Source organism: Miniopterus schreibersii (assembly GCF_964146895.1).
Source record: "Miniopterus schreibersii genome assembly, chromosome: 11".
Lineage (NCBI taxonomy): Eukaryota > Metazoa > Chordata > Mammalia > Chiroptera > Miniopteridae > Miniopterus > Miniopterus schreibersii.
In genome coordinates this window covers 1355522-1373349 of record NC_138111.1, presented here as the reverse complement: position 1 = coordinate 1373349, position 17828 = coordinate 1355522, and the positions used below count along the sequence as shown (strand labels likewise).

Below are 17828 nucleotides of genomic sequence, written 5' to 3'. Positions count from 1 at the left end.
CTGTTCTTTAAGCAGCAGGGCTGAGGCGTGAAGCGGCTCTTGCAGCAGGGTCGCCAGTGAGTGGTGGCACCAGAACTTCGAGCTGGCAATTGCAAAAGGGTACGGCGCTCTGTGTCCACGCACTGGATTTCCTGAGCAGCCTGTGAGTCAGATACGGACTCGGAGGCTCCCAGAAGCCAGGGGCCCTACACTCAATTCCTCCAGGAGGTGACGAGATGGAGTCTAAGAGACAAGGCTCAAGTCCCAGTGCAGTCCGAATGGCCTCCCTCTCAGCCTGAGTTCCCTCCTCTGTGAGAGGGGATCATAACCACCTTTCGTCATCCACGCAGCCCTGTGAAACCAGGTGTTTTCTGGACTTCTCGTTTACTCCAGCAGCCCCGTGAAACTCCCCTTTTCCAGACCATGGTGGGGACTGCACAGCTCTGTGAATATACTAAAAACGAAAACCACAAACCTATTCACGGTCACCTCTCAGCTCCCCCAACTTCCCAGCCCTAGGCAGCCACTAGTTTACTCCTGTCTCCGTAGGTTTCCCTGTTGCGGCTGGACATTTTATGGACACTTTACAAATGGACTCGTAGAATCCTAGGTGTGCCCAGTGCCTTTTTGCAGCTGGTTTCTCTCTCTTAGGATGATGTTCTCAAGGTCCAGTTGTGTGTGTCTGTACTTCACTCCTTTAACGGCTGAGTAATATTCCATTGTGTGGAAAGACCGGTTTTGTCCATTCACTCATCTGATGGACATTGTGCTGTTTCCATTTGGGGCTTTTGGAGAAAACCACTGTGAACCTTAACAACAGCTCTTTATGTGGGTGTATATTTTCATTTCGATTGGCACCGTGTGATTCTTCACCGTGTGTAATAGAGATTCGGTGATGATGTGTCCATAGGGCCCTGCACATGCTAAGGGTTCAAACAGTGACAGCTGTGTACCAATCTGATTGCACAGCAAGGGCCTGGCTGGGTGGCTCAGGTGGTGGAAGCATTGTGCCGATAGGCCAAGGTTGTGGGTTCAGTCCCTGGTCAGGGAACATACAAGAAGGAACCAATGATGCCTGGATGGGTGGAGCAGCAGATCGATGTTTCTCTTTCTCTCTCTGCCTCTCTCCCCTTTCTTCTCTCTAAAATCAATAAGTTAAAAATTAAAAAAAAAAATGCACAGCAAGGGACACCCAGTGTAGCTGTAACTGAAAGCCACTGTCATCCCCACCCAAGCATCGGGTCCCCAGCACACACGTCTGTCCGGATGTTGCGAAGGCATAGAAACACTTGGACAAGGCCCTGTGCTCTTTGCAGGTCAAATCACGCACAGATGGCTCACCGGAGAGGGCCAGGGAGGGGGTCAGGAGTCCTGGGGCCTGGCCTGTCAATCTGCCAGTCTGAGTGTGGCATCTGGGGCCTCAGTTTCCCGACTCAGAGAGTAGACACAGGACAGCTGGTGGTTCTGGCCCTTGGGGGGTTCACTTCTCTTCCTTCCTGTTCTCCAGGCTGTGGCTCTGCCGATGACCCTGTGAGTGCTGAGGAGTCACTGCTGCCCCCGAGGCCCCGGGCCTGGAGTGGCCCACCTTCCTGCCCCCAGCATGGCGTCAGACACGCCCGAGTCCCTGATGGCCCTCTGCACCGACTTCTGCCTGCGCAACCTGGATGGCACCTTGGGCTACCTGCTGGACAAAGAGAATCTGAGGCTGCACCCGGACATCTTCCTGCCCAGCGAGATCTGTGACCGGCTCGTCAACGAGTGAGCAGGCCCGGAGCTGGGGCAGGACACAGGCCTTAGGATGCGCCTGTGCGGAGAGATAAGGGCGATGTGTGTGCGCCATGCGGTGTGTGACCACAGATGTGTATGTGTGAGGCGTGATCAGAGAGGGCCTCAGGGAAGAGAGGGCTTATGTGGGATCTTGAAGGGAGGAGGGGTCACCGTGCCCCTCCCCTGAGCCAGGCTCTCTGCCCTCCCAGGTACGTGGACCTGGTCAATGCCGCCTGCAACTTTGAGCCACACGAGAGCTTCTTCAGCCTCTTCTCGGACCCTCGCAGCACCCGCCTCACCCGCATCCACCTCCGGGAGGACCTGGTGCAAGACCAGGACCTGGAAGCCATTCGCAAACAGGTGAGACCTGCCTCACAGGGAGACAGGCATGGGAGACCGGCCAAGATAGTCAGACAGCAAGTCAGGGGCACGGTGATCAGCCCCAGGACAGAATCCTGAGGCCGTCCAGTGCTCTCCCCCCCTCGGGGTGGTGCAGACTCTCCCCGAGCCCCCCTGCAGCCCAGGGCCAGGCCTGGGGCGGGGGCTGGGCCTGTGATCTGTGATGACGGGGCTGTGCCTCCCACCAGGACCTGGTGGAGCTGTACCTGACCAACTGCGAGAAGCTGTCAGCCAAGAGCCTGCAGACGCTGCGCAGCTTCAGCCACACCCTGGTGTCCCTGAGCCTCTTCGGCTGCGCGAACATTTTCTACGAGGAGGAGAACCCCGGCGGCTGTGAGGACGAGTGCCTCGTCAACCCCACCTGCCAGGTGCTGGTCAAGGACTTCACCTTTGAGGGCTTCAGCCGCCTGCGCTTCCTCAACTTGGGCCGCATGATTGATGGGGTCCCCGTGGAGTCCCTGCTGCGGCCGCTCCACTCGCTGGCCGCCTTGGACCTCTCAGGCATTCAGACCAGCGACGCGGCCTTCCTGACCCAGTGGAAAGACAGCCTGGTGTCCCTTGTGCTCTACAACATGGACCTGTCGGACGACCACATCCGTGTCATTGTCCAGCTGCACAAGCTGCGGTGAGCAGCCCCCCAGAGCTCACTGGGTGGGGTGCGGTGAGGGCGGGAGGTGCGTGTTGTCAGTCCCAGGAGGGCCATGAGCCCCTGGCCTGGAGGAGGCAGCCCCATGCCTTAACCCCGTGTGTCAGCTGGTCGGGCTGTTCAGTGCGCCCAGTTCCCAGCAGGAGCTTTCCCAGGATGCCCTGCAGCCATGTGGCAGGGATGGGCCTCCCCACCATGTCTCTGAGGCAGCCCCACCCCATGCCCAGCCCCTGACCTGTGCCCCTCACCCGATCTCCAGGCACCTGGACATCTCCCGGGACCGCCTCTCCAGCTACTACAAGTTCAAGCTGACGCGCAAGGTGCTGAGCCTGTTTGTGCAGAAGCTGGGGAACCTCATGTCCCTGGACATCTCCGGCCACATGATCCTGGAGAACTGCAGCATCTCCAAGGTGGAGGAGGAAGCGGGGCAGACCAGGTGGGCCTCTGCCGTGGCCGCCACAGGGGCCGCTCCACAAGGGTCCACCCGGCGCCCTCCGCCAAGTGCTGCCCCGGGAGCTAGAGATAAAGAAGCAGTCAGGCCCTGCCCTCCCTGGTCTGAGGGACGAGTCGTGATCAGGACGGCTGAAGGGGAAGCCAGGGGAGCCCCGAGGGTCGGCGGGGGAGGAATGGCACCCAGGCCGTCATGAGGGTTCCTTCTGAGTTTGCCAGAGAAAGGGTGTTCTGGCAGAGGGAACAGCGTGTGCAGAGGCTGTAAGGTGCAGGCACCATGGGTGACCAGGAGGCTGGCAGGTGGGCGGGTTCCTGGGTGGGTGGGTCGAAATCTGATTCAGACCCATCCAGCTGTAACTGGCCACACGCCCTGTCTGTCCCCAGCCATACTTCAGCAGGGTTGGGTTGATGGGCATGTCCCTTTATGATTGTTGGTGGAACCTACAGGTGACACATCCTCACTAGGATGACAGACAGTATTTTCAAAGATGGGTACAACCCTATCTGCCACCCCACATGCTCTTTACATTGTGACCTTGCCACCCTCCATCGAGAGGCAGGGTCTCTGTCCCCTGCCCTTAAACAGAAAAAAAAAAAAATGAGCCGGAGGGCCCAGAGGAGGGTCCCTAGGAAGCCCCCAGCCCATTGACCGCAGCACTTCTCCCCCCAGCACCGAGCCCTCCAAGAGCAGCATCATGCCGTTCCGGGCCCTGAAGAGGCCGCTGCAGTTCCTTGGGCTCTTCGAGACCTCCCTGTGCCGCCTCACGCACATTCCGGCCTACAAAGTAAGAGGGGGAGGAGCGGGGAGCCCTGGAGGGAGGGACGGGGCTGGGCTGGGGCCCCAAGGTGCCCGCCCTGGGCTAGGATCCCACCGCTGGCCTCCTGCGGGCTGCCTGAGCCTGAGCGCGCCCCATCCCCAGGTGAGTGGTGACAAGAATGAAGAGCAGGTGCTGAATGCCATCGAGGCCTACACGGAGCACAGGCCTGAGATCACCTCGCGCGCCATCAACCTGCTTTTCGACATTGCGCGCATCGAGCGTTGCAACCAGCTCCTGCGCGCTCTGCAGGTCAGCCCCAGCCTGGAGCAGTGGGGGCCCCACCTGGAGGGCGCTGGACTTGGCTGAGCCACGTGCCCAGAGCCCCTGTCCCTCTCCCCCATCACCTCACCCCCAGCCCGCCGTCCCTCACCTGACCCACGCTGGCCCTGCCCCGGAACCCGGGCCCACCCTAGTTTCTGCTCCCCACCCCCCCATCTCCCCTCAGAGAGCAGGACCAGAGGACCTGTCCTGACCCCTCATAGGGCCTAGGCCAGTCCCCGCACAGTTTCAACAGGACTTGCCAGCCTGAGCCCGTACCCTGTCTCCTGCAGCTGGTCATCGCAGCCCTCAAGTGCCACAAGTACGACAAGAACATTCAGGTGACGGGCAGTGCGGCCCTCTTCTACCTGACCAACTCCGAGTACCGCTCTGAGCAGAGCGTCAAGCTGCGCCGGCAGGTCATCCAGGTGGTGCTCAATGGCATGGAGTCCTACCAGGAGGTGACGGTGAGCCCCGACCTGCCACGGCCTGCATGCTCCTCCCGCTCCCCGTGGCCCGGCCTCGCCAGCCTGCTCCTAGGTCCCTGCTTGTAGGTGCTGTGCGTGCTCCCACCCTTTCTCGTCTGGTTCTGCACTGCCCTTCTCCCCACACTCCTTCCCTACAGCATCACCCCCAGTCTCTGGGACCCGGCATTCAGGACCCCCTAACCCGGCCCCACACCCACTGCCACCCTCCACCCAGGGACCCTGTACTCCTGCCTCTGGGCCTCTGCCCAGTAACGTTCTGCTGGGGGCTGTCTTTTCAATAGCTGCTTTTCTTATAAAAGTAGTAAAGGTTTTTATTGTAGAAAAGTTATAATTATAGGTATAAAGAAAAAAATCCCACCCATAACCCCGCCCGCCAGCAATAGCCACTGTGGCACTGGCCGTCTGCCATCGGGATTTTCGCTCGTGGATGTCTGTTTAGTAAGTGGGCTCGCTCTGCATAGTGCTGTGTGGCAGGTTTTCATTTCAGCTGTGTCTTCTGAATGTGGACTCTCCCACACCAACAAACATTTTGCAACAAATTTTTAAAATAATGTTTGTTCTTTGATTAGAAAAGTAAGACACTGAATGCTTAGAAAACAAATTCAAATAATATGAAAACATGTTAACTAGAAAGTAAAAGTTGACAACCCCAGCTCTCCTCCCTCAGACAGCTGGTTTCAGCAGTTCAGTTTCATGACTGTTAGTGTCAGCACAGGGTTCAGCACCCTCACCGAGGAGAGGCCACTCTGGTGCTCACTGGCTGTGCCAAGCCCAGAGGCGGTGGCCAAGCCCCGTCCACCCGAGGGGACCAGCAAGGGGCTCCCCTGAGCACCTGGGCTGCAGTCTACAACCAGCCCCATGGTGGACCGTTGAGGTTGCTTTTTTTATTTTTTGCTATTTCAGTGGGGCTTTGCTGACTGTAGTTCATTGATTGCTCTCGCGCTGCACGTCTAAAGGTAGACTTGCTGGGGCCCTGGGGATGTGCTTTTTAAAGCATTTGGTGTGTCCTTTGAACTGTCCTCCAGGAAGGTCAGTCTGGGGGTGTGGCCTGTGCAGGGACCGGAAGGCCCACTTTCCCACCCCCCCCAACTCCAGGCTGTACGGCAACTGGTTTCCCCACATTGAGGTCAATTTTATAATCAGGTAGAAGGGGCTTGAAGACTCTCAAATTAATAAACTCTATCAAAGAAATGGAAATTAAGGTAAGAAGATGTCACATTTCTTCTCGAGAGACTGATGACACCCAGCGTTGACAGCGGTTAGGGGACGAGCACTCGCTCTTCCCCCTGGTGAGGTGCGAGTGGAGCAGCTCCCTCGGAGGGCAGCTGTCAGAGCCCAACCTGGAGGTGCACTCCTCTGCTGGCCCAGGCATCCCGCAGTTAGAGGTATTAGAGGGAAAGGACATTCATATACACACCTTGTCCTTTGAGAGAGAGAGAGAAACATGGACTTGCTCTTCCACTCGTTCATGCCTCATTGGCTGGTTCTTGTGTGTGCCCTGACCAGGGATGGAACCCGCAACCTTCGCACATCAGGGTGATGCTCCAACCAACTGGGCCACCTGGCCAGGGCCTACATCCACCCCTTTTTTAATTAGAGGTCAGAGGAAACCAAAATGTTTTAGTTACAGGGGTCTGGAAAAGTGCCGCACGATACGCCCACCCCCGGGGTGTTCTGGTAAATCTGCTCATGCTAACATGGGAAACGTCCAGTGCTTACTGGTCAGTGAAGTTTGGGGCCAATATGTATAATGTCTTTTTGTGCCTCTCCTCTCCCCCAAATATATGTTTGTATTTACATAGAAAAATCTAGAAGAATGTACACCAATTTTTTTTTTTTTTTTACAAGAGAACAAATCTTTTATTTACTTTTCAATAAGTTTAAATCCTTGGGTCCAGCATCACACGGATTCTGTGTCCAGTGGCCTTAACGGGAAGGCTGTTTCGGAATTTGGTGCAAACCCTCACCGTTTCCATGACCAAGAGTTACCTGTCCCCAGGTGACTCTGGCTTTGTCCGGTTTGCCACGAGGAGTCCCAGTGCTGCTCTGTGCTCTGTCCTCATGAGCTCATCTCTTGCCCAGACAGAATTGAGGTCCATCATGAGCATAAACACCTCCTAAGAGCCGCGTGCTCCCTCTTGCTCCAGGGACCCTGCTTAGAGCCGCAGACGCGGCCCTGGACCCCCCAGACATTTACCGTTCTCCAGTCCCGGCCCCAGGCCTCAGGCTCCCTGGTGGCGGAAGAAGGCCTTTGCGCCAGACCTAACAGTGGTCACTCTGGGGAGTGACGTGGGAATGTGAACTTCCTGCTCAGATAGTATTGTTGGAACTTTTTTCAGTAAGTGTTACGTTTATAATTTAAAATAAATTTTTTCTCATTAAAAAATAGCCCGGCCGGGCGTGGCTCAGCGGTTGAGCATCGACCAAGGGTCCAGGAGACTGCGGTTCGATTCCCGGTCAGGGCACAGGCCTGGGTTGTGGGCTCCATCCCCAGTCGGGGGCAAGCAGGAGGCAGCCGATCAATGACTCTCTCATCACTGATGTTTCTCTCCCTCTCCCTTCCTCTCTCTGAAATCAATAAAGACATATTTTTTAAAATAAATAAATAAAAGCATAAGTATATTGGGAGAGGGGAAGTCTAGGAGTTAACCACGGGTGATAGCCTCTCTTGACTAGTAAAGTACGGAGAACTTCCAGTATCTAATGAGAAAGGGTGGGAGGAAATGCAGAGAGAACACTAAAGAAAATAAGCCTGCAGACCACATGAAGGGAAACTGAGAATGTGGCGCCGCTCGCGCTCCCCTGCGCTGCAGGCGGGGGTGTGCCCTGGCACCGCCACCTGGGACAACGGCCTGGTGTTCCCTGGCAGAGCTGGAGACACGCGCCTTGTCACCCAGAAGGTCCGTCCCGCGCACGTATGCCGAGGGGCCCGTGTGCAGGGACACCAGGAGGCATGTGCGAGACGGTGTTTGAAGTAGCCAGGCACTGCCGTCCACCCGCAGTGGAGTGGATGACGGGTGGAATGCTATACTGCAACGAAAAAGGAGTCTAGCGGGAAGAGGGGTATATGATCAGGAAGGGACACGAGGGGACTTCTGGGTGCCGGTGATGATCTACTTATTGACCCCGGTGGTGGCTGCATTGTTGTTGAAACACTTGCTTGCTTTATAATTATTTGTAAAGCTATTTTGTTATTTTATACACTCTTCTGTAGGAATATTTCACGATTTTTTAAAAAGTTTTTTAAGAAAGCCTGGTAGCCGCCTCTTCCAGAAAGCCTTCCTGGACCAGCACGGCCTGCATGATGTCTCTCGAGAGCCCCCCGTGCAGCTCCCGAGCCTGTCCCGGGCCGCACCGCGTGTCCTCCCGGCCTTGACCGCCCGCTTGTCTGCCCCGCCCAGGTCCAGCGGAACTGCTGCCTGACCCTCTGCAACTTCAGCATCCCCGAGGAGCTGGAGTTCCAGTACCGCCGGGTGAACACGCTGCTGCTCAGCATCCTCAACCCCACGCGGCAGGACGAGTCCATCCAGCGCATCGCCGTGCACCTGTGCAACGCCCTGGTCTGCCAGGTGGACAACGACCACAAGGAGGCCGTGGGCAAGATGGGCTTCGTGGTGGTGCGTGAGGCGGGCCCCCTTCGTCCACAGCCGCACTGCCGCGTGAGGTCAGGCTGGACCCGGGGGGGTTCCTAGCAGTGAGCGTTGCTGGCACCCGCAGGCGTCCCCACCAGGACGTCCCGTCCTCCCCAGCCCCCCGCTCGCCCCCAGGCCCCGCTCACGGCCGGTCCTGCCGCCTCAGACCAGCTGCCTTGCCGTGTCTCCCCAGCTGGGATTAAATGAGTGTGTGAGGGACGGCCTGTGCTCTGTGGGGAAAACCGCCACGCTCGCTCCTCCTGTCCTTGCGTCCCCAGCACCTCCTAGCACAGGGCCTGGGCCCGGTAGGGTAGGGCCTGGTGCCGGCAGGGAGCTGGTAGCTATTTGCTGAAGGAAGCAAAGGACCAGGAGGGACCATCCAGCCTCCCTTCGTTTTCTCTCTGGGGAGGCCGTGTTCCCCAGAGGGGGAGGGCCGCGCCCACAGCCACACGGGGTGTGAGGACTAGCGCCTAGGCCTCCTGATGCCAACCACCAAGTCTGTGGGTGCACTTGTCCCGACAGCATCCAGAATGGGTGGGCGGATTTGGTCTCGTTGGGGTGTATTAGCCGGGCACAGAATTGCTGTCGCTCCCGGGGGCAGCTCAGGGCGACGGGAGCTCTCGGGGCTGGGCCCCTGCAAGCCCTCTTCTCTGCCCACAGACCATGCTCAAGCTGATTCAGAAGAAGCTGCTGGACAAGATAGTAAGTGACGTCTCCATGGAGCCCAGCACGGGGCTGGTTGGCCCCGGGGAGGTCCATGTTTTGTGGGGGCCCCTCACTGGGTGCTGGGAGCCCGGGGGCTGCCCAGGCGAGCCCTGCTGAGCCCCCAACCCCCACCCTCAGTGTGACCAGGTCATGGAGTTCTCCTGGAGCGCCCTGTGGAACATCACAGATGAGACGCCCGACAACTGCGAGATGTTCCTCAGCTTCAACGGCATGAAGCTCTTCCTGGACTGCCTGAAGGTGGCATCTCTGCACCCCTGACCTCCCCACGGCCACTCATCTGTCCTCAGCACCCCGCTCCCTGTGGTGCCTGCTCACAGGCCCACTAGCCCATGGTTTGCTGCAAAAAAGCTCCAGAGGCCTTCCCCGACCACACGGCCTGACTGGGCCCGGCCCTAGAGCCTCCCTCCAAGAGAACCCCCACCCTCCCCACTGCCCCGGCTGACAGCCCTGTCTCCCTGCAGTCCATCGGGACGTCAGCTGGGCAGGATCCTGTCCGGTAGAGTGGCCTGCTCGCCCTAAAACTCATCCTTCGTTTTCTTGCTCTGGTTTCTAAGGGGATTCAGTTAAACTAGGATTGGCGCCTTGGTAAACAGAACCACATGTGTCCCATTCGCACTGTAGGTCCCATCTCCACTCAGCCTTTGATTTTGTGGCGGGGAGCCCACATTTTAACCCCCTAGAATGTGTACCCAGCACTGTGCTAGGAGCACTAGAAGGTAGGGGGGGTGCACTATGCGCATAGTGCACCCCCTCTTTGTCCAGTGGGAGTGGCCAGACACGCTCATAAAGCATCCAGGTTAAGGACACCAGACACCAATTAACTACTAATTGACGTGGCCCCGGGGGCTCTCGTTTGGCCAGGAATTCCCAGAGAAGCAGGAGCTGCACCGGAACATGCTGGGCCTCTTGGGAAATGTGGCGGAGGTGAGGGAGCTGCGGCCCCAGCTGATGACCTCCCAGTTCATCAGTGTCTTCAGGTGGGTGCTCCTTTGCCTTTCTGCCCTGGCTGCCAGGACGCTCACAGCCCAAGTCTGTGCCCGGAAGCCACAGTGCTCTTAGCCTAGGTTTCTGCTGTGAACGCCGCCTTCCCTCTGTAGCGTGGTTCTTACGCTCTGAGCCCTCCGTAAGCGTCCTCTTGTGCTGTCTTACCTTAGCGACCCCAGATCCCTTTCAGAAGTCATCTGAGTGTGGATATAAGTGACAAAGATCAGTAGTTCTTCTGGCATCTGGTTTGTAAGTTGGGGTCCAGCAGCTGGTGTCTGAAGAGGGTCATGGGGGAGTCGGACTCCATTTCTCCCCCTTCTTGGCAGCGACCTGCTGGGGAGCAAGGCCGATGGGATTGAGGTCTCCTACAACGCCTGCGGCGTCCTCTCCCACATCATGTTCGACGGGCCTGAGGCCTGGGGCATCTGCGAGCCCCAGCGGGAGGAGGTGGAGGAGCGCATGTGGGCCGCCATCCAGAGCTGGGACATCAACTCACGGAGGAATATCAATTACAGGTGCGGGGCGGGGGGGCTGGGACAGGGCGCTCTTTCCCCTTCCCCACTCAGTGTCGTCTCCCCCACCCCCCACTGACGTGCCCACGTCTCCCTTCTTGAATTGCCCTGTGCACAGACTTGATGACTTTCAGTCAAGCAGGCATCAAGACGCACTGTCTTGTGACTCGGTTTCAGCTACAAGGTGGGGCTCCCTCCTCATGCTATGACTGGGTCTCTTCTTTCTGCGTGCGGATGGCCCCATCTGAGTGACACTGAAGCTGAAAACCCCTGTTGGGAGGAAGTGGCTCATGCTTGTGGCTTTGCCAATGCTCTGGTTCTGGTTCTGGTTCTGTTGTCCAGAGGAGAGAAGCAGTGGAGTCCCTGGCCAGGGGGTTTGCACATACATTTAGGGGCTTTGGGACATGACTGCTGGTGGCCTGTGGAAAGCCACTCTGAGAAGTGCAGTCACACCTCCTCCTGCCTCCCAGGGCACAACCACCCCCACAGGCTGGGTCTCCTCCTTGCTGAGGCCCTGGGTCTGTACCTCCTAATCTGCGTTCCCCTCCCTCCCGTGTCTGTGCTCTTGACCTCGAACAGGGGAGCCTTTGTGGGGCCTGCAGTGGGCTGAAGGGCCCATGCCCCGTATCCCCTGTGCCCTGCCACCTGCTCACAGCCTGTCCACAGGACCCTTCAGGGAGGAGAAATTCCAAAATCCACCCCCAGCCCCGGCATCAGAAGTGACCTTGGTTTCTCATCCTGCAGGTCGTTTGAGCCAATTCTTCGCCTGCTTCCCCAGGGCATCTCCCCCGTCAGCCAGCACTGGGCCACCTGGGCCCTGTACAACCTCGTGTCCGTCTACCGTGAGTACCCACTGCCTTTGCTCAGACACAGGGACACCCGGTGGAGGGCAGCCTTGCCCCCGGGAAGCTTATAACCCAGGCGGGAGCAGAGAGCTGACGCCGGCCCCTGTGCCTGAGAGCACGGCCCTGGCTCTCCTGCATTTGTGGGACACGCAACAGGATGACTGAATGGCTGGCTGGCCCCATCCCGGAACAGGCCTGGCAGGCAGCCGGCCGTCCAGGGTTCCCAGGCAGCTCTCAGTCTCCTGCTTCCACATGAGTGAATAGTCAAAGTGTCCCAGCCTCCCGTGGACAGAGGAAAACCCACTCAAACAAGCAGCAGCCCCGGGGAAGCAGACATCTGAGATGGGAGAGCCTTGGACGCCCCTAACTTACTTCACCTCGAGAGCCCCGCCTCCCCTCCCGTAGACGAGCCTGGCCGTCCTCAGCTGGGCGGCTTGGGGACAGGAGACAGCAGGCGCCACGCTTAGACTTGGATGGCGGACCAGGCGTGACCCCCAGGTCCCTCCCTCACTGGCTCTGTGGCCTGATGTGGGTGCTTGAACCCCCCTGAGCCTCAGTTTCCTCCTCTCTGCTATGGGGATAGTGGTAGCACCCTCCTCACAAGATTGATGTGGAAAGAGAACCAGCAGGAAGTGCTGAGCCCGGGGCCTGGGTGCGTCTCAGTCCCGTTAACGTGCGAGCTTGGGCCAGACAGCCTGGGTTGGAAACCTGGCTTTACTACTTGCTGTACGACTTTCAGCATGTTTCTCACCCTCTCTGTGCCTCAGTTTCCTCCGCTTTAAGATGGGGTAATAATAGCACTTACCTCGTAGGATTCTGTGAAATAAGACTCATTTCGGTGCTTAGGACACAGCACATACCCACCACGTGCACTAAACAGTAGCCTTTTATTATTATTACTAAGGTTAGTCTCACCTCAGAGAGGCAGCGCAGCACAGGAAAGAGCCCTGAGCCGGGACTCCCCCAGACAAGCCTCTGGGGTGGTTTTGGGTGAATTACTTCCTCCTGCTGAACCTCAGTTCTCTCATCTGTAAATGGGGAAAATTAAGATAGTTCCCACCACACAGAGCTGCTGAAGGCCCATCAAAAGGCCCGCGCTCTCCCTGGAGGGTGAGCCCTGGATACCCGGCAATGCGTGTTCTGTGCTGGAGTGAACCCTGAAACCACCCAGTAGAGAGGCCTGGGGGTTCCAGCCTGGCTGGTCACCAGAATCACCTGCGGTGTTTTGTTACAAACACAAATAAATGCAGGTTCCTGGCCCTGCTGAATCAGAACACCCAAGGGCAAGGCTTAGGAATCTGTATTTTTAAAAACCTTCCCAGAAAACAGAACCACCAGTTTGGTGATATTTTCCGTAGGGTGAGCTCTGGGAAGATGCTGCTGCGTGGGGTGGGGAGGAGCTTTCCCCAGGGCTCCCCCCTCGCTCCCCCAGGCGGACTCGGACTAGGCGAGCCCAGCTCACCCCGGATTCCGGCAGCGCCCTCACCCAGGCCTGCACCCCACCCCACCCTCCGAAAGGGCAGCCCTCAGGGCAAGGACCTGTTTCTGGGCCACAGGCGGAGAGAAGACCCGTCCTGATGCCCTGCTGTCTGCCCCTGTCTCCCCCACAGCGGACAAGTACTGCCCCCTGCTCATCAAAGAAGGCGGGATGCCCCTCCTGAAGGACATGATTAAGATGGCCACGGCACGGCAGGAAACCAAGGAGATGGCGCGGTAAGAGACCGTGGGACGCTCCTGAGCACAGTGTTCCTGCCAGATCCTTGATTTGAGGGACCGAGGGACACAGCGGGGCAGGGCCTCCTGATGGCCAGGAGTGGCTGAGGGCCGGGACAACCCCGAGGGCGTGTGGATGTGGACAGCCCCTGGTGTCCAGCTGGGGCCTCCCTGAGTGTCGTTTCGGCCACAGTGTGGCCATCACCACGTCAGGTTAGAATTTTGTATTATTTCTGGCTAAAAACATTCCAGTAAAGAGAGGAGACGGTGTGGTGACACCCGCTCTAGATACGCGGCAGAGCAGAGTGCGGACGCGTGTCTGAGCGTGGGGAGCCCGGTCTGAGCGGCCGGCCTCTCACTGCTGTGCAGGGTTCCCCGGAGGCTCCGACCGCACAGGGATCTGTACTTGAAGGCCTCCGGGGTGCTGCCTGTCGCGTCAGCAGCATCCGTCCTGGCAGGGAGCGTGCCTGAGTTTACCCCAGTTCCAAGCACGCTGTAGAAGAGAGGGTCGTGGGGGCACCTGGGGCTCAGGCTCGCAGGCACGACCGGGCTGGGGGGTGCCACTGTTTCCGCAGTTTTCTTGGCCAGAGGTGTTGCTTAAACATTAACTGGCAGGTTTGTCTGAGTTTGAGAGGAGAACAGTAGAATGAGCGGTTCTCACACTTTCCCTCCCTAAGGAATCATCTGGACTTAAAAATGTACAGGCCCCACCCTAGATGGGTGTGGGAGGTGGGTCCCAGGAGGTCCCAGAAGCACCATGTAAGACTGACCCATAAGCTGCCCCGTCCCTGTGGACATCTCCGTAAGACCCGAGGTGTGTACCTGAGCCGGCCGTCTGACAGCAGCCGTGCCTAACGGACAGGACGCCTAGAGAAGCCACTCCGCCTGGTCAGAGTTCCTGTCCACTCAGGTGTCCCTTCCTTCCTGAAACACTGTGGGACACTCCTGAGCACAGTCTGCAGTGAACACCCCCAGCCCCTAGCCAACACCAGAGGCTTAGTGAGGAATGGGATGGCCAGCGGGGTCCAGGGCGACACCCGAGAGCCGTGGGGCCGCAGTTCCCAGGGCCAGACTTGAGATCTCAGCAGGAGCGGCGGTTCCCAGGCCTGTGCAGCCTGGTGCGCAGTCAGTGGGGACCGTTCATTGACTGGGGAAGAAAAGGCCCGGGTGTGCGGGGACACGTGGCGAGGACAGTGCTGAGGAGGGGTCAGCAGGAGGGACGCAGCCCTCCAGGCCCAGGCCTGCCCTCCTATCCTCTCTCTTCGTTGTCTCCAGAAAGGTGATCGAGCACTGCGGTAACTTTAGAGAGGAAAACATGGACACGTCCAGATAGAGGCCCTGTCGCTGTGGCCACCGCTGCTCTGGACCACGAGGCTGGCAGGCAGCTCTCAGGCAGCCCAGCCGGCAGACCCCCGCCCGGGAGCCGCCACCGGATGAAGGGACACGGGGACTTTTGCACAACTGACGCTTTTCCTTAACATTAGTGAGATATATATATTATATATATATTATTTTTTTTGTTAGGAAGTGTGAAGTTTTGTGTATATGATTTCTGTACAAAAACAAAAGAAACGCTCCCCGAGTCCCCGCAGCTTCCTTGGCCACCCTCAAGCCCCACTCAGAGCCTTCATCGCTGCCACCCCACCCCACCCCACCCCGGCCAGACTGACTGCCTCTGACTGTGCGTGTGGACCTTCCCCAGAAACCTCAGACCTGGCCTCGCTTCCTTGAGGAGAGGCGGCAGGCTTTTAACAGCCCACCCTGCACTCTGACCGCCCGCCAAAGCCTGAGGACCCCGTCTCGGCTCCTGGGGGCAGCTGATGGGGCCTAGAGATGAAAACTAACCCCACTGAGTCTCCCAAGGCCTTGGTGCTCCCAGCTGTGGGCCACCTGGGCGAGGAAGTGAGCGGGCCCAGGCCCAGGCAGCCCCAGCCTCAGAGGACCCTGGAGGAGTGGGGCTCCCAGTGGCCTGCTCTCTGTCCAGGCCCGCCTGAGGCCATGCTGCTACGGGGGCTGCCTCCTGGTCTCCCACCAGGCCCCAGGCTGCTGAAGGCCCCAGTCCAGGGCTGGTCCACTGCCCCTTCTGCCAAACACCCAGAACCTGCCCCCAGGCCTGGAAGCCAGCACCTTCTGGGAGGAGGGGCTTGTTCGTTCTCGGGCCCTCCATCTGCCCCCAGCGCCTAAGGTGCCCAGGCGCCCCACCAGCAGAACTGAGCCTGCCTCGCCCCTGCCTGCCCACCGCTCACAGGACCCCACGCCCCTCAGGCAGGAGCCCCCCATGCCGGCCTTGCCTCTGGACCAGCCCTCGGCACAGCCCCACAGCTTTACCTTGGAAAACTCTGGGCTCAGTTTCAGAGACGTGTGAGCCCCAGATGCATCACAATGTCTTGTGATCCCTCCACAAAACTCCGAATGCTTCTCGTGGGACAGATGGGGTGAGGAGGCCCCTCCGGAACCGGGGGCCTGGGGCTGTGCTGACTCTGCAGGCAGCCCCCGGAGCTCCGCTCTCCTTCCCTCCTCCCCTGGGCCCTGCTGGATTCTCCCGTCTCTGCCTCCAGGCAGAACAGGCTGAGAGGCAGACCCAGGGAGACACCCGCCCTTTCTCCTGGAGCCTCCCTCCCAGCCCCGCATTCCCCCAGCTGGCCCTCCCTCGGAGCTCAGGTGGCCCGAGCCAGCCCCTTGGGCAGAGCTCACCCTGCGTTGCTTTACCACCTGGGTCCTGGGTATAAATGTCTGTACTTTGGGATGTCACAGAAATACATTTTTGTGAAAAGTGGAGAAGAGCTGAGTGTCTTTTTTTGGTGGAAGGGATGGGGTCAGAGAAGGGGCCACGTTCCCTCCGCTCCCTGGTACCCAGACCGGGGGTACAGCCAGCAGCAGACCAGCCCTGCCCTGCCCGGGACGGCTCGGTCTGCTGGTGGGCAGCTGTTAGGTACGAGATTACCACCCAGCGTGCGGAGAAGGGGCCCAGGCAGGCGCCTCTGCGGGCTGGCGGAGCGTGAGGGGGTCGGAGACTGGAGTTAGCCGGGCCAGCGCTGCAGGGGCGGGAGGAGCTCCCGCTGCCGTCCCGGAGGACACGAGGCAGCCTGTGTGGCTGCCAGAGGGAAGGACCAAGGGGTCACTGGGGCCAAATCATGGGGTGACCAGCCTCTGGCTTTGCCTAGGATGGCCCTGGTTTACACCTGCTGTCCCGGTGTGACTCCGGGGTACTCCTGAGGTTGCACCTAATGGGGGAGGGCACCTCCCCAGAGAACAGATCTAGGGGAACCATTCCCACGTTCCAGGCGGAGTGTGCCCGGTGCCCAGAGAAAAGACACTCTCCTTGACCAGATTTTATTTACTTATTTATTTAAATATGTTTTTATTGATTTTAGAGAGAAAGGAAGGGAGGGGGGGAGAGAGAGAAACGTCATTGATCGGCTGCCTCCTGCACGCCCCCGACTGGGGATCGAGCCTACAACCCGGGCATGTGCCCCGACGGGGAATCGAACCTCCATCTCCTGGCTCCTAAGTTGACGCTCAACCACTGAGCAGCACCGGCCGGGCTCCCTTGACCCAGTTTTAGCCAGGCTCCTCTGAGCCGTCTTCCCAGCTAGGCCTAACCTTGACCTATAAACACTCCTACAGACTCTCAGCTCGTGACTTCCTCCGCCTCTCTCCCCCCACGTTAAAAGAGTTAAAAAAACATTAACATAGTTTCTAAGCGCTCAAGGCTGCATCCCTAGGATGACCATAGCCCTCCCCACCCCCACCCCACCCCACCCCGCCTTAAAGCACCTGCCCCAGAAAACTCAGGGCTGCTGAATTTACTGTTGGCTTTGGCCACCGCCTGACGATGGAACCCACACGTATTCAGAGTATTTACTCAAAAGGGCTTATACCTGTGACTCCTTCCTCTGTCCCTTTGAAACGTATCTGTGTCTTCTGCACCTGAAGAGTGTCTTTCTCAAGGACCTGAAAGCCACTCCTCTGAAATGTAGCCCTTGGGAAGCACGGGGCTGCCTCAGAAGCCTAGCTTGTCACTGCCAGCCAGCGGGCACAGCGGCCTCACGCGCTTCACACTCACCAGCCCGTGTAGTGTTTCACTTCCTGGCGTCCGTCCAAGCCCCCTCCAGTTCCCTCTCTTTAAGATGCCCAGTCACTGCCCTGGCCCGGGTGGTTCAGTGGTTAGAGCATCAGCCCACGCACCGAAAGGGTCACTGGTCCAATTCCTAGTCAAGGGCACTCAAGGGCATGTACCTGCGCTGCAGGTTCGATCCCCACCCCGCCCCGTCGGGGTCGGGGTGTGTGCAGGAGGTAACCAAACGATGTCCCTCTCACATGAATGTTTCTCTCTCTCTCTCTCTTTCCCCCTCCCTCCCATCCACTCTCTCAAAAGCAATGGAAAAAATGTCTTCCGGTGGGGATTAACAAAAAAAAATCCCAAAAAACAAATAAACACTGAGTTGCAAGTGACAGAAGCCCAACTCAAACACCTAATACGCAGGTTAGTCAAAGGTGGGGGAGAATTCATGGACTAATGCAACCAGGGAAACTAGAGGCAGGCTCAGCTTCAGGCATAGCTGGATCTAGGGGCCCAGGCAATGTCAAGCCTCTCTCTCACACCCCGTT

The 17828-nt window shown here is 58.5% G+C and overlaps 1 protein-coding gene across 2 annotated transcripts; it reads left to right on the top strand.

The window, feature by feature from the left end:
- Positions 1–1492: 1492 nt before the first annotated feature.
- On the top strand, positions 1493–15986 carry ZER1 (zyg-11 related cell cycle regulator). 2 transcript variants are annotated; one of them, XM_081151844.1, is made up of 15 exons: positions 1493–1737; positions 1956–2106; positions 2334–2770; positions 3051–3227; positions 3912–4026; positions 4162–4308; positions 4611–4778; positions 8207–8422; positions 9098–9139; positions 9281–9400; positions 10025–10140; positions 10474–10662; positions 11404–11501; positions 13115–13217; positions 14493–15986. In XM_081151844.1, the coding sequence occupies exons 1-15, from the start codon at positions 1580–1582 to the stop codon at positions 14548–14550; spliced, it is 2295 nt and encodes a 764-aa protein (XP_081007970.1). In that variant the 5' UTR covers positions 1493–1579; the 3' UTR covers positions 14551–15986. The 2 variants fall into 2 exon arrangements, with proteins under 2 accessions (XP_081007970.1, XP_081007969.1); XM_081151843.1 differs by having other exon boundaries at positions 4611–4784.
- Positions 15987–17828: the final 1842 nt, after the last annotated feature.

What these genes read in the sequence shown, in the direction of transcription:
- ZER1 (XM_081151843.1), top strand. Translation starts at nt 1,580, where the DNA reads ATGGCGTCAGACACGCCCGAGTCCCTGATGGCCCTCTGCACCGACTTC. An exon ending in GTCCAGCTGCACAAGCTGCG is followed by an intron (nt 2,771 to 3,050) that starts GTGAGCAGCCCC and finishes CCCGATCTCCAG; the next exon opens with GCACCTGGACATCTCCCGGG. An exon ending in CGGAGGAATATCAATTACAG is followed by an intron (nt 10,663 to 11,403) that starts GTGCGGGGCGGG and finishes CTCATCCTGCAG; the next exon opens with GTCGTTTGAGCCAATTCTTC.